We start from the raw sequence: 27,541 nt of genomic DNA on the forward strand, positions 1-27,541 counted from the left end.
TCACCTAGACATCATTATCCTCCTCCTCTCCTAGACATTATTCTCCTCCTCTCCTAGACATTATTATCCCCCTCCTCTCCTAGACATTATTCTCCTCCTCACCTAGACATCATTATCTCCTCCTCAACCTTCCTTGTCCTCCATCAGTCAGTCCTGTTTAACTGCTACCTTTAAAAAGCCTCTTCCTTCCAGTTGGATACTTTATCACTTCTGGGATGTCAGTCTTTAAAGGCTGAAAACTCATGTCAACACAGCTGACATTTGTGATGCTCTAAGGCCCTTTACTGTGTTAATGTGGCCTTTACTGTGGCTCACACCTTTCCCCACCATGGTACAGAGCTCAGGAGGCATGTCCCCAGGCGGGGTGGTCTGGGTTAGCATTGGGTCACAGGTTTCAGCACTGGACGTGTGAAAGACTTCACTTAACACAGCCTCTGGCGGGGCCGGCCAGGGTGGACGGTCCTTGGGTCACTTCATCTCACCTCTAGGAGAAAGGTAGGAATGAGAGAAGAGGAGAGAGACGAGAAGGAGAGAAGAGGAGATACAATAGGAGAGAGAAAAATTGTATTTCTGTCTGTCTTTTTCTCACACCATCTGTTAAGTTCTTTGTGTTGCTTGTATCCAGCACACCAGTGACACTGTCAGATCACAGGATGACAAACAGTTACTATTATAGCAGGACTGAGTGGGTCATACACTCACTTCACATCAAAAGTACTGGCCAAAACTAGATTGGTTTCAAATCAGAAAACTTCACAACAGAACTAAAAAGCTTTTGTCTTATTATTTAATGCACTTGCTTATAAGTAAAAAAACAACAACACCATTATTATCAGGTAGGTGAGTGGACACCAGGTACGAGGTAGAAGGCAGTCCATTACATCTGAAATACTGTACCACGGGAATTAATCACAGAAAACAGTAACCAGAAGAGCAAAATACATGAAATTGCAATAGAAATAGCAGACATTAGAATTTAACCTTTCTCTTTCCGGAATTACAGTACTGCAAAATGCTAAAAGAGCATATACAGAAATCAAAGATGCCTTAACTTAAAAACAAACATTATCCTGTCTCTAATATGTTTGACCAGCTAGTCAACCATGATAACCTCAACACACAGATACACACACACTCTGGGTTCAAATACATGTGTATTTGAGCATTTGTTATTTAAATACTTTTTTTCAGTGTTTTCAAATACACAGCCCAAAACAGGTACTTTTATTTGAGCTATTTGTAAAAACAAAAATCAAATAGTCGACCAAATTGTATTTTAAAAGTATTTTCAAATACTTATTTCAAATACTATTTTCAAATAACTGGGTTAAATGTATGGGAGTGTATTTAAGTATTTTCAAATACTTTCCAAGTGTAAGTCCAAATACATTCCAATATTCAACTACTTGTTTTTTTCAAATAAAAGGTTATCTGAATACATATTTCAAATGTATTGAAAATTAATTCAAATACATTAAATAGTATTTGAACCGATGTCTGACACACACACACACACACACACACACACACACACACACACACACACACACACACACACACACACACACACACACACACACACACACACACACACACACACACACACACACACACACACGTTTGTGATTTATAACAGGAGTCTATGTAAAGAATCAGAAACATGACAGGTTAAGTTTAAAGACAAGGGAAAAGCACACCTGGACCTGGGTCGGTGAGGTGCAGGCAGGCAAAACACAACATGTGACATGACACAATACCATAGTAGATCATTTGCATTTGAGCAGAAATACGCTAAAAGTGTATATACAAAATGTGCTGCTGATGTAGCGATTTGACGCAATTGGATGCAGTCTAACAAGGGAACAGGACTGTCTACAGGCAGAGCCACAGACACTAACATGTTGGGTTTGGTCCCAATTGGCAGTGGCACCATATTCATTATATAGTGTACTACTTTTGACCAGGACCCATAGTGGGTGCCAATTGGGACGTAGCCTTGGTTAATACAAGCAAAAGACCAGCTGACTTAGACTAGTGGAGGGTGTTCGGTAGACAGACCAGGCTCCACCACAGCATCCACCTTCCTTCATCTCAGTATCTGGGTGGACTACATTCAAGTTTAAAGAGGAAATCGTACAATAAAATAACATATCCTTCACATTCCACCAGACACTCTAATACTGATAACCCCTCCCAGTCTGCCCAAGACTGCTCTCTCCGAGTCACCATACCAAAAGCCTCTATACCAAAAGCCCACAGCCACTACTGACACACCCCTCAGTGAGAGAACGCATCCAGGAACCCCAGTTTACTTCACTACCCTCCCCCACCAGGGCTACCTCACCAAACAGACCCACAGCAGACGTAGCTTCAGCAGCAGGCCTGTGAAACTCTTAGAGCAGAGGAGAAGGGGGTGGGGGAGGGAGGTTCAGTCTTTCAACGGTAGAAAGCACTCAAACAAGTGTCATTGTTTGTCTGTCTACACATTGGTTCTAGATGGTGGTTCTATATATTGTTGGATCCAGAGTTTTGTTGATTCTAGAAGTGGTTGGTTCTAGACGTCGGTGGTGCGGATGCCATCATCGTCCAGGCTGAAAGGGAAGCTGCGGTCTTTGGGGGGCTGAGGCTGAGAGCGGTGTCTCCTCCGGCTGCTGGAGGGGTCTGGAGCTATGGGGCCAGGGCAGGCTGGGACCCCCACACCACTGGCTAGTGCTGAAGCTGGGACCCCCTGTGGGATGAAAGTGGGAGTGGAGGGGGAGGATGAAGATGAGGAGGAAGAGGTGGAGCGAGAGGAAAGACTGGAGGGCAGATTGCTAAAGAGACTGTCCTTGTCCAGTGTGCCCAGAGCGGGAGCCTCTCTTTGGGGTACTGGGGTCCAGGGCTGCCACCCCGGGGCCACGGAACATGACTTCACTAGTGGGGGTCTCCTGTCATCTCCCTGGCGACCACGGAACACAGAGGGTGGGTGGGAGGAGTTACCATGGCGATACAGTGAGGAGGCAAACGTAAATGCAGAACCCTGAGAGAGAGAGAGAGATTCCATTTTTCCAATTCCCCCATTGAATCACGCTTGCATTTGGGCATGCCATAAGGACCACTAATAGTACTGGTCTGAATTGCTAGTCGGCCCGTCGGATCATGTGGGGCAAAGTTGTGATTTGAGGCTTTTGTATGTATCTAAATCTACCTTGGCAGGGCCTCTGAAATCCTGTATCTTCAACTCAATGTCTCTGATCCAGCCCTGCATGTCCTCTGGAGTGTCTGTCTGCAACAAAACCAGCACATGCTTACACATCACGCTTAAACAACTCAGTAAGCACACACCTCTCTGTGATCTGAGGCCCCTGCCTCTAGTCAGCTGTTCTCCCATGGGGGGACAAGGGATGTTATTGTTCTTACGGTTAAGTGTTGGGAAAGTACTCCTCCAATTCACAAAAAACATCCTGTCCATTTCTCCAAAAACAGAAGTAAGGCCACACATGAGCAACAGAGCATCAAGCCAGAGAGGAGTCAACACAGCTGGAAGCCCAACTGACGATAACACACACACACACACACACACACACACACACACACACACACACACACACACACACACACACACACACACACACACACACACACACACACACACACACACACACACACACACCTCCTACCTGGACGTAGAAGACCCTGGAGCTGGTGATGATTTCAAACAGGTTATCTCTCATCAGCAGGTCCCTGACAGAGATGAGTGGGTAAGACATTGAGCTTCTGTGTTTGTGTGTGTTTGTGTCTGGTGTCAAGAGAACGAGAGAAAAAGAGGTGTCTGACTCTCACCCAGATTTCACCAGACACTCATGGACCTTCTGAATGTCTCTCAGAGAAACAGTTCTCAGGGGCTCCTTATCCTGAAATACATATTAAATGCAGGTTACACACACGCGCACATCAGAAAAACACCACTTTACTCCATTCCACTGACATATCTGTCACACAGAACACTAAACACACAAAACCAGAACCAAAGACTTAAACATGGAGGACACATGATTTTTCCTAGAATGTATTGGCTTGGTTTGTATTTCCTATCCCAAATCCATGAGGACATCTGTAATTACACCCCAGTGAGGTCTAAACAGCAACAGCGTTACCACCCAGAGCCACACACAGAGGAGAGGGACAGGATATGACCTCACCATCTCACACTTGTAGTAACTGACAGCGTTGTGGTCCAGTGTGAAGAAACGTCTCTTCCAGCTTTTCCTCTGAAACACACAACAGATTAGTTCAAAAGTGTGTGTGTGTGTGTGTGTACGAGCGTGTGTGTGTGTGTGTGTGTGTGTGTGTGTGTGTGTACTCACCACGTTACCCTGTTTGACACAATAGCCACACCTCAGTACACCTGGTCTACTGCCTACAGAGGAGACCCTCCTGTCCCCTACCTCCATTTCTCCCCCCTCATTCTGCAACACACACAATTATCATCCTCACAACTATCATCATCATCACGTCATCATTACCGCCATCTTCACTGTCATCATGGCAATAGTATATCTGGTCTATTTGGCAATAGTATATTAGTATATTTGGTCTAGACCATAGTACCTGGTAGATGGGTGTGTGTACCACCACTCCCCCGATGATCTCAGTCTTGTAGGCCAGCCTCTTACCCCCTGCCTCACCGGTTACTGTAGAAACCTCTGATCTGGGCTGGAGAGGCCCTGCTTTAGGGACCTACAGAAAACAACAGTTTGAGCAATAAGTCAAACACACAGCTAGCAGTTGGCCTTTAGCCAACAACACATTACCATTCAGGTTTACTTATTGATATCCTATGAAACTATAAATGCATTATAACACATTTATGGAGTGATAAACAAGAAATGTGAGATAAACAAGGCCCATAAGGCATACAGGGTTTCTTCAATGGGAATACTGGGCGGTTAAAGAGGAAGTGGAAGAGCGAGAGTTGTGTGAGGACAGGTGACAATAGAGAAGAAAGCAGCACCACACTTCAGCCTCACAGAGCCACAGATAGTGGTGACCTTTCTGACACAGGTTCCAATAATCTCTCCTTCCTCCCGAAGTGTGACACTTCCCTTCATGGATTGGAAAGAAAATGACTGCTACAGTGCCGTACGAAAGTATTCGCACCCATTGACTTTTTCCACATTTTGTTGTGTTACAGCCTGAATATAAATTTGATTAAATAGAGATTTTGTGTCACTGGCCTACACATAATATCCTATAATGTCAAAGTGGAATGATGTTTTTAGACATTTTTACAAATTAGTTCAAAGTTGAGTCAATAAAAATTCCGCCCCTTTGTTATGGCAAGCCTAAATAAGATCAGGAGTAAAAATTAGCTTAACAAGTCACATAATAAGTTGCATGGACTCACTGTGTGAAATAATAATGTTTAACATTATTTTTTAATGACTACCTCACCCACCACATACAATTATCATCTGTAAGGTCCCTCAGTCGAGCAGTGAATTTCAAACACCGATTCAACCACAAAGACCAGGGAGGTTTTCCAATGCCTCACAAAGAAGGGCACCTATTGGTAGGTGGATTAAAAAAAGCAAGCATTGAATATCCTTTTGAGCATGGTTAAGTTATTAATTCGACTTTGGATGGTGTATCAATACACCCAGTCACTACAAAGATGCAGGCGTCCTTCCTAACTCAGTTGCCGGAGAGGAAAGAAGCCGCTCAGGGATTTCACCATGAGGCCAACGGTGATTTTACAGAGCAAAATGGCTGTGATAGAAGAAAACTGAGGATGGATCAACAAGTGTAGTTACTCCACAATACTAACCTAAATGACAGAGTGAAAAGAAGCAAGCCTGTACAGAATAAAAATATACAAAAAACTTGCATTCTGTTTGCAATAAAGCAGTAAAGTATAAAAAATAAAATAAATGAACTACTAACTATGTCCTGAATACAAAGCGTTGTGATTGAGGCAAATCCAACAACATATCACTGAGTACCACGCTATAGATTTACAAGCATACTAGTGGCTGCATCATGTTATGAGTATGCTTGTCATCGGCAAGGACTCTAGAGTTTTTTTGTGATAAAAAGAAACGGAATGGCAAATAGAAATCCAATATGGATGGTGTTAAGAGATAGATGGGAGGGGTCTAATGGAGCTGAAGGTTGGGACTAATAACAAGATAATTAATGTAAAACATACTGTGCCCGGTAAACATATATAGGTTAAGAACTTCTATGAAAGAGCAGTTTGAAATATATGGCAAATAGAAATCAAACCAGATGGAAGTCAGGAATAGATGGGAGAGGTTGAGGAAGGGCGGGAGTAAAAACAAACAAAATAGAACTATTGTAGAATAGACTGTCCATTAAATGTATATAGTTTGTATAAGCTGGAAATACAGGCCTAAGCGTTGTTGTTCATTAGTTCGCTCCAATTGGGGGAAGGGTGGTAGGGTAATAAAGGAAACTATATTTTTTTTAAAGGTGTGTGTGTGTGTATAAGCAAAAAATATATATGGGGGATTGGAAGTGATGCAGACAATTAGATTGATGGAAACTACAATCTATCTGCAATATTAAAGCTGATCTACACACTAAATGTAAAAAAATTCAAAATAAATAAATAAATAGTGTAGTTACTCCACAATACTAACCTAAATGACAGAGTGAAAAGAAGCAAGCCTGTACAGAACAGAAATATTCTAAAACATGCATTCTGTTTGCAATAAGGCAAAAAAATAAATAAATAAATTGACTTTATGACCTGATAAAAAATGTTATGATGGAGGTAAATTCAACACAACACATCACTGAGTACAACACTATAGATTTAAAAGCATGGTGGTGGCTGCATCATGTTATGAGTATGCTTATCATCGGCAAGGACTCTGGAGTTTTTTGGGATAAAAAGAAACGGAATAGAGCTAAGCACAGGCAAAATCCGAGAGGAAAACCTGGTGTTCAGTCTGCTTTCCAAAAACACCGGGAGACAAATTTCACCTGTCAGCAGGACAAGAACCTAAAACAAAGGCCAAATATACTGTTTACATATCTGGCATTGCTCATCTCATAGGAATATACTGTTTTCTACACTATTCTACAGTATCTCATTGACTTAATAATGCTTACATACTGTATCTTGCATTACTCATCTCATATGTATATACTGTTGTTTCTATACTATTCTACTGTATCTTAGTCCGTTCCGCTCTGACGTTGCTCGTCCATATGTATATAGTCTTAGTTCATTTCTACTTAGATTTATTGGGAACTGGGTATATGTTGTGTAATTTGTTAGATATTACTGCACTGTCGGAGATAGAAGCACAAGCATTTCACTACCCCTTCAATAACATCTGTTAATGTGATTTGATATACACCGGAGTAGCTTACCAAGACGACATGAATGTTCCTGAGTGGCCTAGTTATAGTTTTGAATTAAAATCAGCTCAAAAATCTATGGCAAGATTTGAAAATGGCTGTCTAGCAATGATAAACAACCAACTTGACAGAGCTTGAAGATTCTAACATGTATTGACTCAGGGGTGTGAATATTTAAGTAAATGAGATATTTCTGAATTTAATTTTCAATACATTTGCAAACATTTCTAAAAACATGTTTTCACTTTGTCATTATGGGGTATTGTGTGTAGATACGTGAAAAAAAAAATCAGGCTGTAACACAAAATGTGGAAGTCAAGGGGTATGAATACTTTCTCAAGGCACTGTATATGGAAACTCCCTCTAGGCCTACACCAATCCTATATTTTCACATTTATGTGGAGTGGTGAACGAGTGCACACTTCAGGAGAAAAAAAGACGGAGAAAATAAAGATTATTGGGACATAACCACTAATTGCTGCTCTCAGCCTTCTGTAGAAGTGTGGAGGGGAGGAGTTACAGGCCTTCAGCATTAAACTCTCTGGTCAAGAAGTTTGTGTGTGTGTGTGTGTGTGTCAGATTTTTACGGCAGCTCCACAGACAAACAGCAGATGTGTGTGGTCCTGGTAGAGCATGGCACTTGCAACTAGAGGCCTTCACGGGTCCAAAAAGTTGGACCCGTTCCGAAATGGACCTGGGGCATTCCCATCCGGAACAGATATGCATGAATTCACTTTTTTAATACCCGTTCCAAATGGACCTGGGGCATTCCCATCCGGAACAGATATGCATGAATTCACTTTTTTAATACCCGTTCCAAATGGACCTGGGGCATTCCCATCCGGAACAGATATGCATGAATTCACTTTTTTAATACCCGTTCCAAATGGACCTGGGGCATTCCCATCCGGAACAGATATGTTATGAATTCACTTTTTTAATACCCGTTCCAAATGGACCTGGGGCATTCCCATCCGGAACAGATATGTTATGAATTCACTTTTTAATACCCGTTCCAAATGGACCTGGGGCATTCCCATCCGGAACAGATATGCATGAATTCACTTTTTTAATACCCATTCCAAATGGACCTGGGGCATTCCCATCCGGAACAGATATGTTATGAATTCACTTTTTTAATACCCGTTCCAAATGGACCTGGGGCATTCCCATCCGGAACAGATATGCATGAATTCACTTTTTTAATACCCATTCCAAATGGACCTGGGGCATTCCCATCCGGAACAGATATGTTATGAATTCACTTTTTTAATACCCGTTCCAAATGGACCCGTGAAAATCAAATCAGATCCGGCCCAGACACGTGACATTATTTAGAATCCTGGATCCGGACTTGCTCAGGTCCCGGATCGGGTCTCGGGTATTCAGGTACAAGTGGCTCCGTGAAGACCTCTACTTCCAACGCCAAGATAGGGTTTGATTCCCAGGACCACATGTACATAAAATGTATGCACACATGAATGGAAGTCGCTTTGGATAAAAGCATCTGCTAAATGGTACAGTATATACAGTATTATATTATAAACAATGTATGTGTGGAAAGCCCCCCCCCCACCCCCCACAGGCTGAATATAGGATTCAACACACACTGTGAGGGAATGTGCTCTGTGAAACCTCAAAACACAAATCATGCTGTCCTGTTTCACCATTTCCTCATATTCTAGATGAGAGATTGTGAGAGTATGTGCTCGTGCCAAACCAAAAGCATAATAAGCGGTGGGGGGAGGGGGGTCCAATCGTAAAATGAGGAAAGGAGTAGCACTGTGTTGTGTCAAGACACAGAAATCAAGTAGCTGCCTGGTGCTTTATGGTGGGAATTTATTTCTCCTATCAATCAAATTTGTATATTTTGCATTTCACCTCAGTTGAGAACAAGTTCTCATTTACAACTCCAACTTGGCCAAGATAAAGCAAAGCAGTGTGACAAAAACAACACAGAGTTACACATGGGATAAACAAATGTACAGTCAATAACACAATAGAAAATCTATATACAGTGTGTGCAAATGTAGTAAGATTAGGGAGGTACGGCAATAAATAGGCCATAGTGCCGAAATAATAAAACATTGGAGTGATAGATGTGCAAGTAGAGATACTGGGGTGCAAAAGAGCAAAAATAAATAACAATATGGGGAGGTAGTTGGGTGGGCTATTTATAGATTGGCTGTGTACAGGTGCAGTGATCTGTAAGCTGCTCTGACAGCTGATGCTTAAAGTTAGAGGGAGATATAAGTTTCCAGCTTCAGTGATTTTTGAAATTTGTTCCAGTCATTGGCAGCAGAGAACTGGAAGGAAAATCAGCCAAAGGAGGAGTTGGCTTTGGGGATGACCAGTGAAATATACCTGCTGGAGCGCGTGCTATGGGTGGGTGTTGCTATGGTGACCAGTGATCGGAGATAAGGCGGGGCTTTACCTAGCAAAGACTTATAGATGACCTGGAGCCAGTGGGTTCGTCGACGAATATGCCAATGAGAGCATACAGGTCGCAGTGGTGGATAGTATATGGGGCTTTGGTGACAAAACGGATGGCTCTGTGATAAACTGCACCCAATTTACTGAGTAGTGTTGGAGGCTATTTTGTAAATGACATTGCCAAAGTCAAGGATCGGTAGGATAGTCAGTTTTACGAGGGTATGTTTAGCAGCATGAGTGAAGGATGCTTTGTTGCGAAATAGGAAGCCGATTCTAGATTTAATTTGGATTGGAGATGCTTAATGGGAGTCTGGAAGGAGAGTTTACAGTCTAACCAGACCCCTAGCTATTTGTAGTTGTCCACATATTCTAAGTCAGAACCGTCCAGAGTAGTGATGCTAGTTGGGCGGGTGGGTGCAGATAGCGATCGGTTAAAGAGCATGCATTTAGTTTAACTAGCATTTAAGAGCAGTTGGAGGCCACGGAAGGAGTGTTGTATAGCATTGAAGCTGTCTGGAGGCAAGTTAACACAGTGCCCAAAGAAGGGCCAGAAGTATACAGAATGGTGTAGTCTGCGTAGAGGTGGACCAGAGAATCACCAGCAGCAAGAGCGACATCATTGATATATACAGAGAAAAGAGTCGGCCCGAGAATTGAACCCTGTGGCACCCCCATAGAGGCTGCCAGAGTTGCGGACAACAGGCCCTCCGATTTGACACACTGAACTCTATCTGAGAAGTAGTTGGTGAACCAGGCGAGGCAGTTATTTGAGAAACCAAGGCTGTTAGTTTAATTATTATAAGGGCAAATTGACCTGTCTCTCACTATATGTTAATGGTAACGTTAGCTACAGGAGTTGGGGTACTCACAGTGATCTTGGTAGCTTTGTTCAGAGCGAGGACCCAGTCTTTCAGGTCAGCAGCATCGTTGGCATGGAGGAAATAACGCCGAGACACTGCATTGATCACTGCAGACATAGTTATATACAGAAATACAGAACATAAATACAGAGGTTATAATAGCACTGATCCCTGCAAGGAGGACAGAACAGGTATGGGTTGTTCCACCTCAGAAAGCACCAGAAAGAGGGTTGACACCCACCATCTTAGATTGTTCTTAGCAACAGATACGATGAGCATTTCTGAAACATTATTTTGTTGAAATATCATTTATTCTATGAGAAATTAAGCTAACCGATTGCACCCAAATTGGCTATTTTAATGTATAGGATTCAGATAATATTCAATTAATATAGTACCCAACATCCGATTCGGACCAAACGTCTTCCTACCAATTAGTAAGACATGAGGAATTGTGTGTGTGTGTATATATATATATATATATATACACACACTGCTCAAAAATAAAGGGAACACTAAAATAACATCCTAGATCTGAATGAATGAAATATTCTTATTAAATACTTTTTTCTTTACATAGTTGAATGTGCTGACAACAAAATCACACAAAAATTATCAATGGAAATCAAATTTATCAACCCATGGAGGTCTGGATTTGGAGTCACACTCAAAATTAAATTGGAAAACCACACTACAGGCTGATCCAACTTTGATGTAATGTCCTTAAAACAAGTCAGAATGAGGCTCAGTAGTGTGTGTGGCCTCCACGTGCCTGTATGACCTCCCTACAACGCCTGGGCATGCTCCTGATGAGGTGGCGGATGGTCTCCTGAGGGATCTCCTCCCAGACCTGGACTAAAGCATCCGCCAACTCCTGGACAGTCTGTGGTGCAACGTGGCGTTGGTGGATGGAGCGAGACATGATGTCCCATGTCGGGCCAGTCCATAACATCAATGCCTTCCTCTTGCAGGAACTGCTGACACACTCCAGCCACATGAGGTCTAGCATTGTCTTGCATTAGGAGGAACCCAGGGCCAACTGCAACAGCATATGGTCTCACAAGGGGTCTGAGGATCTCATCTCGGTACCTAATGGCAGTCAGGCTACCTCTGGCGAGTACATGGAGGGCTTTGCGGTCCCCCAAAGAAATGCCACCCCACACCATGACTGACCCACCGCCAAACCGGTCATGCTGGAGGATGTTGCAGGCAGCGGAACGTTCTCCACGGCGTCTCCAGACTCTGTCACGTCTGTCACGTGCTCAGTGTGAACATGCTTTCATCTGTGAAGAGCACAGGGCGCCAGTGGCAAATTTGCCAATCTTGGTGTTCTCTGGCAAATGCCAAACGTCCTGCACGGTGTTGGGCTGTAAGCACAACACCCACCTGTGGACGTCGGGCCCTCATACCACCCTCATGAAGTCTGTGTCTGCTCAAAAGGTCAGAAACATGCACATTTGTGGCCTGCTGGAGGTCATTTTGCAGGGCTCTGGCAGTGCTCCTCCTTGCACAAAGGCGGAGGTCGCGGTCCTGCTGCTGGGTTGTTGCCCTCCTACGGCCTCCTCCACATCTCCTGATGTACTGGCCTGTCTCCTGGTAGCGCCTCCATGCTCTGGACACTATGCTGACACACACAGCAAACCTTCTTGCCACAGCTCGCATTGATGTGCCAACCTGGATGAGCTGCACTACCTGAGCCACTTGTGTGGGTTGTAAGACTCCGTCTCATGCTACCACTAGAGTGAAAGCACCGCCAGCATTCAAAAGTGACCAAAACATCAGCCAGGAAGCATAGGAACTGAGAAGTGGTCTGTGGTCCCCACCTGAAGAACCACTCCTTTATTGGGGGTGTCTTGCTAATTGCCTATAATTTCCACCTGTTGTCTATTCCATTTGCACAACAGCATGTGAAATTTATTGTCAATCAGTGTTGCTTCCTAAGTAGACAGTTTGATTTCACAGAAGTGTGATTGACTTGGAGTTACATTGTGTTGTTTAAGTGTTCCCTTTATTTTTTTTGAGCAGTGTATAATATATATATATATATATTTTTTTTTAAAGCCACCCACGGAAGCCTCACACTTCATGTCAATCCCACCCCAACAACCAGTATACAGTATCAGTTCTCTATTTTTGACAAGTAGTATGAAGCTGTGGCTTGCTTCCCCATACCATGTAATGTATTCCCTGTGAATCTGGTCATGTTTCTTTTCCCCTGTTCAAAGAAATTAGTCATTGAAGAAGCTTGCATTATTTATCATAAAGTAGTGTCAATGGTTTATAGAGAGGGTCTTCTAAGTGGGGAGCAGACCAATGGGTGGGTTTCCATGTGGGTCCTGCTTTTTATTTTACATCCATGGGCTAATCAACATTAAAGATAACAATTACATTTTAGTAAAACAATGGCAACACTAGCTATTCTCTTGTGGAATTTGAAAGACCTTAATTGTTCTATCAAACATTCCAACTATCTTGAGTCTAAAACCTCATTGATAGAGCAATGCTCTGAGAAACACACATGAAATTGAATGAATTCATAATTAGTCACAAAAATTCAGTTGATGATTCATGGGACAATGGTTTTATTAAAAACAATGCAACTACATTTGCATCTGGGCTGAATAAATCACATTTAAAAGAAGATATCAGAATTGGTAAAGTTGTTAACGAAGTTAGAGCGTCCAACAAATACCTTTTCAGTGCAACAACTCTCTTCAAAGTCAAGACAGAACTAAATCTAATGATAAGACAGAGATCAGAATATTCCATCCATTGAGATAAACTTAAGCATTAGTTTCATGTTAATCGACACAGTTGTCTTTTGGCTAACAAGCTTCGCAGTAATTAGCGGATATTGTAACCATTGAAACTGAATCAGGCGAATTACTATCAGAACCCAAATTATATCAACTAAAGTGTAACGATGTGCATTGAGAGTTCGGAAGCAAGTTCAGGGAGTGAGTGTTTTAATAAATAAACAACATAATACAAAAAATAAGAAACACGAACAACACATAGACATAACACAGGAACAGAAACAATAACGCCTAGGGAAGGAACCAAAGGGAGTGACATATACAGTGGGGAGAACAAGTATTTGATAACCTGCAAAATCAGCAGTGTTTCCTGCAAAATCGGCAGTGTTTCCTACTTACAAAGCATGTAGAGGTCTGTAATTTTTTATCATAGGCACACTTCAACTGTGAGAGACCGAATCTAAAACAAAAATCCAGAAAATCACATTGTATGATTTTTAAGTAAGTGATTTGCATTTTATTGCATGACATAAATATTTGATCACATACCAACCAGTAAGAATTCCGACTCACAGATCTGTTCGTTTTTCTTTAAGAAGCCCTCCTGTTCTCCACTCATTACCTGTATTAACTGTACCTGTTTGAACTCGTTACCTGTATAAAAAAGGCACCTGTCCACACACACAATCAAACAGACTCCAACCTCTCCACAATGGCCAAGACCAGAGAGCTGCGTAAGGACATCAGGGATAAATTGTAGACCTGCACAAGGCTGGGGTGGGCTACAGGACAATAGGCAAGCAGCTTGGTGAGAAGGCAACAACTGTTGGCGCAATTATTTGAAAATGGAAGTTCAAGGTGACGGTCAATCACCCTCGGTCTGGGGCTCCATGCAAGAACTCACCTCGCGGGGCATCAATGATCATGAGGAAGGTGAGGGATCAGCCCAGAACTACACGGCAGGACCTGGTCAATGACCTGAAGAGAGCTGGGACCACAGTCTCAAAGAAAACCATTAGTAACACTACGCCGTCATGGATTAAAATCCTGCAGCGCACGCAAGGTCCCCCTGCTCAAGCCAGCGCATGTCCAAGCCCGTCTGAAGTTTGCCAATGACCATCTGGATGATCCAGAGGAGGAATGGGAGAAGGTCATGTGGTCTGATGAGACAAAAATAGAGCTTTTTGGTCTAAACTCCACTCGCTGTGTTTGGAGGAAGAAGGATGAGTACAACCCCAAGAACACCATCCCAACCGTGAAGCATGGAGGTGGAAACATCATTCTTTGGGGATGCTTTTCTGCAAAGGGGACAGGACGACTGCACCGTATTGAGGGGAGGATGGATGGGGCCATGTATCGCGAGATCTTGGCCAACAAACCTCCTTCCCTCAGTAAGAGCATTGAAGATGGGTCGTGGCTGGGTCCTCCAGTATGACAACGACCCAAAACACACAGCCAGGGCAACTAAGGAGTGGGTCCGTAAGAAACATCTCAAGGTCCTGGAGTGGCCTAGCCAGTCTCCAGACCTGAACCCAAAAGAAAATCTTTGGAGGGAGCGGAAAGTCCGTATTGCCCAGCGACAGCCCCGAAACCTGAAGGATCTGGAGAAGGTCTGTATGGAGGAGTGGGCCAAAATCCCTGCTGCAGTGTGTGCAAACCTGGTCATGAACTACAGGAAACATATGATCTCTGTAATTGCAAACAAAGGTTTCTGTACCAAATATTAAGTTCTGCTTTTCTGATGTATCAAATACTTATGTCATGCAATAAAATGCAAATTAATTACTTAAAAATCATACAATGTGATTTTCTGGATTTTTGTTTTAGATTCCGTCTCTCAGTTGAAGTGTACCTATGATAAAAATTACAGACCTCTACATGCTTTGTAAGTAGGAAAACCTGCAAAATCAGCAGTGTATCAAATACTTGTTCTCCCCACTGTATAGGGAAGATAATCAGGGAAGTGATGGAGTCAGGGAAGTGCGCGTAACGATGGTGACAGGTCAGAGAGGGAGCACATGTGACAAAGTTTCCCCGTTTCTATAAAGAATTGTACCCCTCTGATTGTAAATCCACTCCAAGCCAGACGGAGTCCTTTTTAAAAATGTAAGAACTCTTCTTCTCTCAACTGAAGCAGGTTTGATTTGAGGCCAAACTCTCTCCATGAACTTAAAAAGGGCATTAGATAGCATGAATAAAGACAAATCACCTGGTTGGGACAGTATTCCTTCTGAGGTCTATTTAATATTTTGGAACCAACCAATCAACTATTACTCGAAATGATTAACACAGCCAATCAAAGGGTCATTTGGAAGGGAAGTAAATAAAAGATTTGGCATGGGTCCTTAGATCCTCAAAAAGGTTTTACAGCTGCACAATCGAGAGCATCACTGGTTGCATCACTGCCTGGTATGGCAACTGCTCAGCCTCCGACCGCAAGGCACTACAGAGGGTAGTGTGTACGGCCCAGTACACCACCGGGGCCAAGCTTCCTGCCATCCAGGACCTCCATACCAGGCGGTGTCAGAGGAAGGCCCTAAAAATGTTCAGACTCCAGCCACCCTAGTCATAGACTGTTCTCTCTCCTACCGCACGGCAAGCTGTACCGGAGCGCCAAGTCTAGGTCCAAGAGGCTTCCAAACAGCTTCTACCCCCAAGCCATAAGACTCCCGAACAGCTAATCAAATGACTACCCAGAGTATTTGCAATCCCCCCTTATGCTGCTGCTACTCTCTGTTATTACCACTTTAATAACCCTACCTGCATGTACATAATTACCTCAACACTGGTGCCCCTGCACATTGACTCTGTACCGGTATACCCTGTATATAGTCCCGCTACTGTTATTTACTGCTGCTCCTTAATTATTTGTTTTTTTAAAAATTGCATTGTTGGTTAAGGGCTTATAAGTAAGCATTCCACTGTAAGGTCTACCTACACTTGTTGTATTCGGAGCATGTAAAATTTGATTTGAAATACAGCACTAATTTTGGTTTTATTCAATAAAAAGGTAAAGATGCCACACAGTGCTCTCACAATCTTTGATAAACACAGATATACAGTTATTTTCAAACATTGTCATTCCATCTCAAAACTTACTTTACCAAAATGGTACATCCAGACCAAAGCGGGTTTGTTAAATTATTATCCTCAGATAACCTTTGTCGTCTATTACTTATCTTACATCAGGGACTCTTTTTTTAAATTGCTTAATTTTATTTTATTGTTGGACATAAAAGACTAAAAAAAACAGAAAATCAGCTCCAACTGATATTAATTTTGGAAATCTGTCCCAAAGTTTTTCCACATATAGAGAGATATACACTGTGTATACAAAACGTTACGAACATCTGCTCCTTCCATGATATAGACTGACCAGGAGAAAGCTATGATCCCTTATTGATGTCACTTGTTAAATCCACTTCAAATCAGTGTAGATGAAGGGGAGGAGACAGGTTAAATAAGGATTTTTAAGCCTTGAGACAATTGAGACATGGATTGTGTATGTGTGCCATTCAGAGGGTGAATGGGCAAGACAAAATATTTAAGTGCCTTTGAACAGGGTATAGTAGTTTGTGTCAAGAACTGCAACAATGCTGTTTTTTCACATTCAAAAGTTTCCCGTGTGTATCAAGAATGACCCACCACCCAAAGGACATCCAGCCAACTTGACACAACTGTGGGAAGCATTGGAGTCAACATGGGCCAGCATCCCTGTGGAACACTTGACACCTTGTACAGTCCATGCCCTGACCAATTGAGGCTGTTCTGAGGGCAAAAGGGAAGAAGGGGCAGGGGGGGTGTAACTTAATATCAGGAAGGTGTTCTTAATGTTTTGTATACTCAGTGTACGTGATTGTTTTTTTCTGCATAGAAAAGTATTGGCTGGGCCACCTGATTGTCTTTTCGGGACGTCTATGTCCCCAAAAATGATTTGTTGGGTTGGAAAAACATTTTCTGCGTAAACGACTAAAACCAGATATAAAGTATGCAGAAAAGGGACCTAAATATTTTTTAATAAGATCATATTTGAGAACTAACAGTCAACAAAATAAAAGCTAGATAGTCAAGCTAGATAGTCAAAAAATGTTAAATGCATTCAGGAGTATTTGTGCCATGGCATGGGCCCCCCATTGGTTTTGCTATAATGTCTGAGTCACTTATATAGCATAAATGTGTAGAATTGCAGAAAATGTGCTTTAAAACGGCTAATTTCTCTCTCAGCCTCATAGCAAAATGTGTAGAATTGCAGGAAATTGGCTTTAAAACAGCAAAATGTTGTCACTAAGGACAACACGAGGGATTTTTACATTTTCAGATGGCGACAGCACCATTGGCCACACCACTACCACCACCTAAGCCCTATTTTGATCCAGAAAAAAACCTGTAAATGTAAACAAGGTTTGAAGTTCTGCTTCTTGCAGTCAATTTGCAGTCTACAAAATATCTGTAATTATGTTCCAGCCCCCTGACCATCCACTTAAGAAAAAAATTGGCCTGCGGCTCAATCTAGTTGATGATCCCCGTCTTACATGCTTCATCAGAAACCAAAGCTGCTTGCGCAGTTCTCTCTCTATCGATACAAAAAAAACTTTTGAGACTAAAATTGTCATATTTTATACCATATATGGTCGGTTTTTGGAACATATGGGACTTGGCACCAATTTCATTAATATGACTAAAATACTGAAAATGGCTTACCAAGAAGAAACTTCCAAAACGACTCATTTGAGATAAAAAGAAGTTGGAGCACTCAACAAAAAAAGACAGATGGATTAAATTGAGCAATAAGAAATCAATTGTACAGGATGCGAACAGGTGACTTGACGTTTTGTCGTCACGTTGACATCTTCCTCAGAGTGACCTGACCATTGCACATAGCTTCGATGTATAGCCTAGTGACCAATTGAGACACAACAATGTAAAAAATTATAATATGTTTCAAGGTAAATGGCAAATTATAGCATAACATAATAAGATAGATATTGTGTCTTGTTAATCAATAGGCCATGTCAAAATATACATAAGTGATGTGTGTGTCTGGGAATCTGGAGACACAGATACCAAAATAATCAAGCCAAGTTTTTCTTAGTAAACCATTCCTTATTTTTGTCATTGTTGTTGAGCACCCCCCTGTTCCTTTGCTTGCTGAAGCGCAAAGGCCCACCTTAACACATGATTAAACTACTATATGCCAATCCCTCAGCCATAGTAATGACAGGCAATACTGGCTCCGTTCAGAATAACTAGAAGTAGCAGACAAGGTGATCCCATCTCACCTCTGCTATTTTCATTGTCTATAGATGGGTTAGCTGATATCGTCACAAAAAAGATGTGTGCTGTTCCATCGGGCAGAAGTCAGAGTGTTGTTGTGATTCTGGATGGCCAGTTTGCTAGCAAGAATGACAAGAAACTGGCATGTGGGGAATCGTAAGTGGCTCATTTCATCTTGTTCTTGATAGCTGTCTTGTTTTGAGGTATTTTGACTGATTTCATGTCAATGCTAATATGGCAAAAACATTATTGCTAGCTAACCAACAACTGTAATGATGTATTTGAGAGACAACAAGTGCTCATTGTGCAAATGCATTTATTTATTCAATAAACATTGGAGATGAAATATCACTTACATGGGTGCCATGTGGCTCAGTTGATAGAGGATGGCGCTTGCAACGCCAGGGTTGTGGGTTCAATTCCCATGCGGGACCAGTACGAAAAGTAAAGACTCACTACTGTAAGTCTTTCTGGATAAGATACATATACAGTTGAAGTCAGAAGTTTACATACACTTAGGTTGGAGTCATTAAAACTCATTTTTCAACCACTCCATACATTTCTTGTTAACAAACTAAAGTTTTGTCAAGTCGGTTGGCACATCTACTTTGTGCATGACAAGTAATTTTTACAACAATTGTTTACAGACAGATTATTTCACTGTATCACAATTCCAGTGGGTCAGAAGTTTAAATACACTAAGTTGACTGTGCTTTTAACCAGCTTGGTAAATTCCAGAAAATTATGTCATGGCTTTAGAGGCTTCTGATAGGCTATTTGACATCATTTGAGTCAATTGGAGGTGTACCTGTGGATGTATTTCAAGGCATACCTTCAAACTCAGTGCCTCTTTGCTTGACATCATGGGAAAATCAAAAGAAATCAGCCAAGACCTCAGAAAAATAATTGTAGACCTCCACAAGTGTGCTTCATCCTTGGGAGCAATTTCCAAATGCTTGAAGGTAACACGTTCAACTGTACAAACAATAGTACGCAAGTATAAACACCATGGGACCGCACGTTCTTCATACCGCTCAGGAAGGAGACACGTTCTGTCTCCTAGAGATGAACGGACTTTGGTGCGAAAAGTGTAAATCAATCCCAGAACAACAGCAAAGGACCTTGTGAAGATGCTGGAGGAAACAGGTAAAAAAGTATCTATATCCACAGTAAAATGAGTCCTATATCGACATAACCTGAAAGGCCACTCAGCAAGGAAGAAGCCACTGCTCCAAAACCACCATAAAAAAAGCCAGACCACGGTTTGCAACTGCACATGGGGACAAACATCGTATTTTTTGGAGAAATGTCCTCTGGTCTGATGAAACAAAAATAGAACTGTTTGTGCATAATGACCATCCTTATGTTTGGAGGAAAAAGGGGGAGGCTTGCAAACCGAAGAACACCATCCCAACCGTGAAGCACGGGGGTGGCAGCATCATGTTGTGGGGTTGCTTTGCTGCAGGAGGGACTGGTGCACTTCACAAAATAGATGACATCATGAGGAGGAAAATTATGTGGATATATTGACGCAACATCTCAAGACATCAGTCAGGACGTTAAAAATTGGTCGCAAATGGGTCTTCCAAATGGACAATGACCCCAAGCATACTTCCAAAGTTGTGGCAAAAATAGATTAAGGACAACAAAGTCAAGGTATTGGAGTGGACATCACAAAGCCCTGAACTAAATCCCAAAGAAAATGTGGCCTCCAAACCTGACTCAGTTACACCAGCTCTGTCAGGAGGAATGGGCCAAAATTCACCCAACTTATGATGGGAAGCTTGTGGAAGGCTACCCAAAACATCTGACCCAAGTTAAACAATTTAAAGGCAATGCTACCAAATACTAATTGAGTGCATGTAAACTTCTGACCCACTGAGAATGTGATGAAATAAATAAAGGCTGAAATAAATCATTCTCTCTACAATTATTCTGACATTTCACATTCTTAAAAGAAAGTGGTGATCCTAACTGACCTAAGACAGGGAATTTTTTTACCAGGATTAATTGTCAGGAATTGTGAAAAACTGAATTTAAATGCATTTGGCTAAGGTGTATTTAAACTTCCGACTTCAAATGTATATTGTCAACAATCGAAACAAACCCTGTCTGTTTTGCCCCATAGTTGCACACATGTCGGTTGTGTTGCTAAACAACCAACCTGTCTATGGAGCCCCTGACCCAGGCAGTTCGGCAATCCAAATAAATTACCCCAATTCTACGGATAACATCATGTCATTATACGCAGACAAGATCTTTCTTTATCTAGACAATGCATCTCAATCTCTCCCAAACACTTTGAAGAATGCTAATGTTTCAAACTACAGAAACAATTTCAGAACAATCTGAGATGGTGGGTGTCATGGCTTGTTGAAATGAAATGGAACGATTCATATTTATTTTACCTTTATTTAACTAGGCAAGTCAGTTAAGAACAAATTCTTATTTTCAATGATGGCCTAGGAACTGTGGGTTAACTGCCTTGTTCAGGGGCAGAACGACAGATTTGTACCTTGTCAGCTCGGTGATTCAATCTTGCAACCTTTCGGATACTAGTCCAACACTCTAACCACTAGGCTACGCTGCCGCCCCACTAGGCTACGCTGCCGCCCCATTTTACTGTACGTGTTTCACCAGGGCCATGAGAAGACCTTACACTCTCATACTCACGCAAACAGAAGCACTCAAACAAACACTTTGACTCACCAAAGCAGAACTCAGTCTTGGACTTCTGTTTCCCCGTGGCCTCGCTCACCTAACCCCCGAACAGAGGAACAGATGAGATGAGAGAGAAGATGAGAGTCTGGAATCAATCAAAAACATTGCCCTTACTAAGTAGTCTGTTTAAGGGTGTTGTTACCTTGGAGATGTATGTCAGCTGCAGAATCCCAACTGCATTCGCTCCACTAGGCAGGTTCTAGAGGCAGACATACAACACAACAGTGTAATAAACACAGTAACACAACAAGTAGGGTGGGGCGGTAACCAGATTTTCATACCGTTTCTGTACCATACCGGGGTATACGGTATTACTGAATGTGCACACAAGGGCTGCTATAAATAATCAAATAAACATATATAACTGTATATATACTTTTTTGAGGGGACGCACAACACAATTGAGGCAACAGGGATCTTGATCCAGGAGGGGATTGAATGTCTCTGCTGTAACCAAGAATCTTGACTTATATATTTAGCCAGTTAGCTAGCAAGTTACCAAAGCAAATGCATAGCTGTAGCCCTGAGCTGGATATATATATTTATTATTATTATTTTGCACCCCCGCGAGTCAGAGGTGCCCTCAACCCCTCCCCACAAAAATAATATATAAATAAATATATACAGTACCAGTCAAAAGTTGACACAACTACTCATTCAAGGAATTTCTATATTTTTACATTATAGAATAATACTGAAGACAACAAAACTTTGAAATAACACATATGGAATCCTTTAGTAAGAAAGTGTTAAACAAATCAAAATATATTTATATTTCAGATTCTTCAATGTAGCCACCCTTTGCCTTGATGACAGCTTTGCACACTATTGGCATTCTGCTTTCCTTCACTCTGCAGTCCAACTCATCCCAAACCATCTCAATTGGGTTGCAGTCAGGTGATTGTGGAGGCTAGGTTTCTGATACAGCACTTCATCACTCTCCGCATTGGTCAAATAGCCCTTACACAGCCTGGAGGTGTGTTTTGGGTCATTTTCCTGTTGAAAAACAAAATGATAGACCCACTACGCGCAAACCAGATGGGATGGCGTATTGCTGCAAAATGCTCTGGTAGCCATGCTGGTTAAGTGTGCCTTGAATTTTTATTAAATCATCTAAAGTGTCACCAGCAAAGCACCCCCACACCTCCTCCTCCACGCTTCATGGTGGGAACCACAAATTCGAAGATCATCCGTTCATCTACTCTGCATCTCACAAAGAGGTGGCGGTTGGAACCAAAAATCTGGACTCCAGACCTGGAGTCTAATCTCCAATTTCTCGTGTTTCTTGGCCCAAGCAAGTCTCTTATTATTATTAGTGTGCTTTAGTAGTGGTTTCTTTATAGCAATTCGACCATGAAGGCCTGATTCACACAGTCTCCTCTGAACAGTTGATGTGGAGATGTGTCTGTTATTTGAACTCTGAAGCATTTATTTAGGGTGCATTTTCTGAGGCTGGTAACTCTAATGAACTTATCCTCTGCAGCAGAGGTAACTCTGGGTCTTCCTTTCATGTGGCGGTCCTCATGAGAGCCAGTTTCATCATAGCGCTTGATGGTTTTTGCAAATGCACTTGAAGTTCTTGGAATTTTCCGGATTGACTGACCTTCATGTCTTAAAGTGAAAGAAAAGCAGCCAACAAATGCTCAGCATATGTGGGAACTCCTTCAAGAATGTTGGAAAAGCATTCCAAGTGAATCTGACTGAGAAAATGCCAAGAGTGTGCAAAGCTGTCATCAAGGCAAAGGGTGGCTACTTTGAAGAATCTCAAAAATATTTTGATTAGTTTAACACTTTTTGATTACTACATGATTCCATATGTGTTATTTCATAGATTTGGTGTCTTCAATACTATTCTAAAATGTGGAAAACAGTCAAACTAAAGAAAAACCCTTGAATGAGTAGGTGTCCAAACTTTTGACTAGTACAGTATACCACACACACACGGAACGTTTTCAGACCCCTTGACATTTTGTTATGCTACAGCCTTATTTTAAAATTGGTTAAATAGTTTCCCTCCCTCATCGATCTACACACAATACCCATAATGACAAAGCAAAAAGAGGTTTAGAAATGTTTGCAAATGTATAAAAAATAAAAATGGAAAAATCACATTTACATAAGTATTCAGACCCTTCACTCGGTACTTTGTTGAAGCACCTTTGGCAGCGATTACAGCCTCGAGTCTTCTCGGGTATGACGCTACAAGCTTGGCACACCTGTATTTGGGGAGTTTCTCCCATTCTTCTCTGCAGATCCTTTCAAGCTCTGTCAGGTTGGATGGGGAGCGTCTCTTCACAGCTTTTTTCAGGTCTCTCCAGAGATGTTCGACTGAGTTCAACTCCGGGCTCTGGCTGGGCCACTCAAGGACATTCAGAGACTTGTCCTGACGCCACTCCTGCGTTGTCTTGGCTGTATGCCTAGGGTTGTTGTCCTGTTGGAAGGTGAACCTTTGCCCCATTCTGAGGTCCTGAGCGCTCTGGAGCAGGTTTTCATCAAGGATCTCTGTACTTCGCTCCGTTCATCTTTTCCTCGATCATGACTAGTCTCCCAGTCCCTGCCGCTGAAAAACCTCCCAACAGCATGATGCTGCCGCCACCATGCTTCACCACAGAGATGGTGACGGTTGGCATTCAGGCCAAAGAGTTCAATCTTGTATTCATCAGACCAAAGAATCTTGTGTCCCATGGTCTGAGAGTCCTTTAGGTGCCTTTTGGCAAAGTCTAAGCAGGCTGTTATGTGCCTTTTACTGAGGAGTGGCTTACGTCTGAGGACTCTACCATAAAGGCCTGATTGGTGGAGTGCTGCAGAAATGGTTTCCCCTTCTGGAAGTTTCTCCCATCCCCACAGAAGAACTCTGGAGCTCTGTCAGAGTGACCTTCGGGTCATTGGTCACCTCCATGACCAAGGCCCTTCTCCCCCGATTGCTCAGTATGGCCGGGTGGACAGCTCTAGGAAAGGTGATGGAGGAGGCCACTGTGTTCTTGGTGACATTCAATGCTGCAGACAATTTTTGGTACCCTATACCAGATCTGTGCCAACACAATCCTGTCTCTGAGGTCTAAGGACAATTCCTTCAACCTCATGGCTTTGTTTTTGTTCGGACATGCACTGTCAACTGTGGGACCTTATATAGGCAGGTGTTTGCCTTTCCAAATCATGTCCAATCAATTGAATTTACCACAGGTGGACTCCAATCAAGTTGTAGAAACAGCTGCTCAAGGATGATCAATGAAAACAGGATGCACCCAAGCTCAATTTCAAGTCTCATAGCAAAGGGTGTGAATACTTATGTAAATAAGGTATTTCTGTTTTTAATTTATTTGCAAACATTTCTAAAAATCTGTTTTCGCTTTGTCATTACGGGGTATTGTGTGTAGATTGATGAGGGGAAAAAATTACATTTAATACATTTTAGAATAAGGCTGTAATGTAACAAAATGTGGAAAAAGTCAAGAGGTCTGAATACTTTCTGAATGCCCTGTATATATTTATTTATTTTAACAGTATTGAAAATCATACCGTCGGTATTTCGAAATATACCGTTATTACCGTATACCGTGGAATCGCCCAAAGCCTAACAACAAGCACTTATGCAGGCAGAAAGAGAGTTAAAAACCTTCTACTCCCAGTCTCACTTCCTCTACCCTGCTAGCGGCAGAACACACACACTATTTGAACACACTCTGCCTCAGATACATCAGAGGTCATGTGTGTTTGTGCAGGGACTATAATGACTGTGTGTGTGTACCTGGGGGTTGTCCATGTACCACTGCAGTGTGTTGCCCTGTGTGTCCAGTATGAAGTAGCGTCTCTGGAAGCGACTGCTGCCCTCCTTCTCCTCAATATCCAGGAAGCCACACACACGGTTCTGCCTGTCCACGTATGGCATAGTGCTGCCTGCTACCACATATCACTGAGAGATGGAGAGTGGGAGGAGTCTATTTGTAAAGCATTTTGAAATAAATCTTGCATAGTAATGACATAGGCTTCCAATTCTTCAGAAAACCCAAATCCTCTTTTAGAGCAACAGTAACAGTTGGCAGTGAATATTTGCCCAAAAGAGAGGAAGAGAGCGAGCAGTCATGTTACACACACACACACAGCAGTTTTTCATGTGACGTTATTGAGGCAGCCTAGCTAAGCATAAGGCCTCAAGCTGTGCTGCTAACCAGAGGATTCACCACAGCTGGAAATTATAGACTACTAAACAGATCTGCATACAGGCACATTTCATCTGGTCAGATAGATGGGGGGGCAGGCAGAGAAGAGGAGGAAGGGAGAGATATAGATGAGAAAAGGGGGGCAGGTCAGAGAGAGACAAGGGAATGAACATTAGAGGACAACCTAACCTAACTCTTGTCAGATACTGACATGCTGAGGACTTGACATCATCCTGACTGATGCCTGTCTGTACAGTAGATGCACCTGCCTGGTCACATAAACACAACGTCTCCTCCGGAACAGCAATATGAAGAACATTTCGTGTTCATTGTGTTGTTAAAGGAAAGAAAGAAATTAACACACACACACACACACACACACACACACACAGTGCTTTGACATCAGAAAAAGCATCTGTTTCGGGTATTTAGCATAGCAGGAGTGACCAAGTCTGAAATTATATATTGGCATCTATAGCAAACTTTAAGTAGTTCTCAATCTTTACAAGACATGGGACATTTGATGCATTTAAATTTAGCATTACATTATTATTGGGTTAAAAGGGATTTGTGTTTGGTACCATGCTGTCTATGTAGGCCTTATTCACAGGGCTGGCAAAGTTATCCTATAATTGTTTAACCGACAATTAATGAAAATAACTCTGAACAACAACAAAAATTGTCTTAATACATGCATTTTAGTAGAAGGGGAGGACTTTATATTCTAGTAGATATAGTTTACCCAATAGCAGTTTTTCATTTTTACATGAATTGGGTAAAGTTGGTAGTCATTTTACGAGCAGAACGGCATGGTCGGGAGAAGCTTCATTTCCAAAAGTTCAATGTGGTCAAAACCAGTTTTGAGACAGGGGTGTCACCAAGCTGTGATATTCATTAGGCAAGTAGTAGGTCATTTTCAAAAGATGCATCACAAGCTCAAAACAATTAAGACAACAGTGACCATTTGCATGACAATTAATTGTTACCCCAAATTCCAGAATCTTCACAACCCTACTGATTAGTGTGAATCATAAAGTTGTGTTTATTAATGTACAGCTATTATTCTCCAAACAGAATGAGGAGCAGATACAGAGATAGAGGCTACATATGAATACTATAGGAGGGCAATTCCACCGTGCATTCCAACAGTGCAGATGTAATGTTTGGTAACAGAATGACAGCATAAAACATTATTCTGTTTCCAAACTTTGCATCTGCATTGTTCTTCAAGTAAATGTGTTTTTGTAAAAATTGTATGTGGAAAATGTTAAAAATAGTCATTGTGCATAGAGTTGCATGGTTTGTTTAGTTCTGCAATCATTGTTTTTTATTTGACAAGTGAAAAATCTGAGTATTAGTGTCACTGTTCCAGAAGGATCAGATCCACGTGGAACCCATCCTGTATCATAGATATGCCTACATTATTATTTGATCAGGTGCTCAGTGGGCTATGTTCTGTAGGCTAGATACTCTGTCAGTTATTTCACTAGTTGTCGACTTGTATGGAGAATAACTATGCCGCCCAATAAAGCAATAATTTAGCATCAGGTTGAGATGACATGAAAGTTTAATGCTGAAACGATATGCCAACCACAACTCTAGGTATGTCTGCCACACCTAGGCTACTCCCCCCAACACACACATACAGACACACAAAACTTACCCGTTTTACTGTTCGGTGTGCGTGCGTCCCAAGTGTCGCAAAGAGTAAAACACGTCTCGTTTAAATCTGTTTTTACTCTTAGTTGACATCTGTCTAAAATCTGAAATATATGCGGCACCCGAACACCGCTGTCAGCTGAGGCTTCTTTCCTGGTAGGGCTCGCGATTAGAATGAACCAATCCCGGAAATGATCTAGTCTCTTGTCGATTTTTGCAGTAGCTACAGTATGAGGAACTGCGTTGACATGAACTCTTGAATTTGTCTGGCTGAAACAAGGAGTTTGGGTAGCCAGACTCTTCACTGGCG

The 27,541-nt window shown here is 42.0% G+C and overlaps 1 protein-coding gene across 1 annotated transcript; it reads right to left on the minus strand.

Annotated features, from left to right (window-relative positions):
- Nucleotides 1-765: 765 nt before the first annotated feature.
- On the minus strand, nucleotides 766-27,455 carry LOC112248553 (pleckstrin homology domain-containing family A member 2). The gene is made up of 12 exons (XM_024417690.2): nucleotides 27,236-27,455; nucleotides 25,161-25,325; nucleotides 21,555-21,611; nucleotides 21,401-21,449; nucleotides 10,671-10,768; nucleotides 4,591-4,719; nucleotides 4,347-4,448; nucleotides 4,182-4,250; nucleotides 3,823-3,893; nucleotides 3,660-3,723; nucleotides 3,188-3,265; nucleotides 766-3,019 (listed from the first exon to the last, which is right to left on the minus strand). Exons 2-12 carry the CDS (start codon nucleotides 25,299-25,301, stop codon nucleotides 2,555-2,557), a joined length of 1,323 nt encoding a protein of 440 aa, XP_024273458.1. The 5' UTR covers nucleotides 25,302-25,325; nucleotides 27,236-27,455; the 3' UTR covers nucleotides 766-2,554.
- Between the last annotated feature and the right edge of the window lie 86 nt (nucleotides 27,456-27,541).

The sequence above is a fragment of the Oncorhynchus tshawytscha genome, linkage group LG04 (assembly GCF_018296145.1).
Source record: "Oncorhynchus tshawytscha isolate Ot180627B linkage group LG04, Otsh_v2.0, whole genome shotgun sequence".
Taxonomy (NCBI): Eukaryota; Metazoa; Chordata; class Actinopteri; order Salmoniformes; family Salmonidae; genus Oncorhynchus; species Oncorhynchus tshawytscha.

Coding starts and splice junctions, on each gene's coding strand:
- LOC112248553 (XM_024417690.2), bottom strand. CDS start 25,301: ATGCCATACGTGGACAGGCAGAACCGTGTGTGTGGCTTCCTGGATATT. Junction 3,894..4,181: donor GTTACTACAAGTGTGAGATG/GTGAGGTCATAT, acceptor TATGTATTTCAG/GATAAGGAGCCCCTGAGAAC. Junction 3,724..3,822: donor GAGTGTCTGGTGAAATCTGG/GTGAGAGTCAGA, acceptor CATCTCTGTCAG/GGACCTGCTGATGAGAGATA.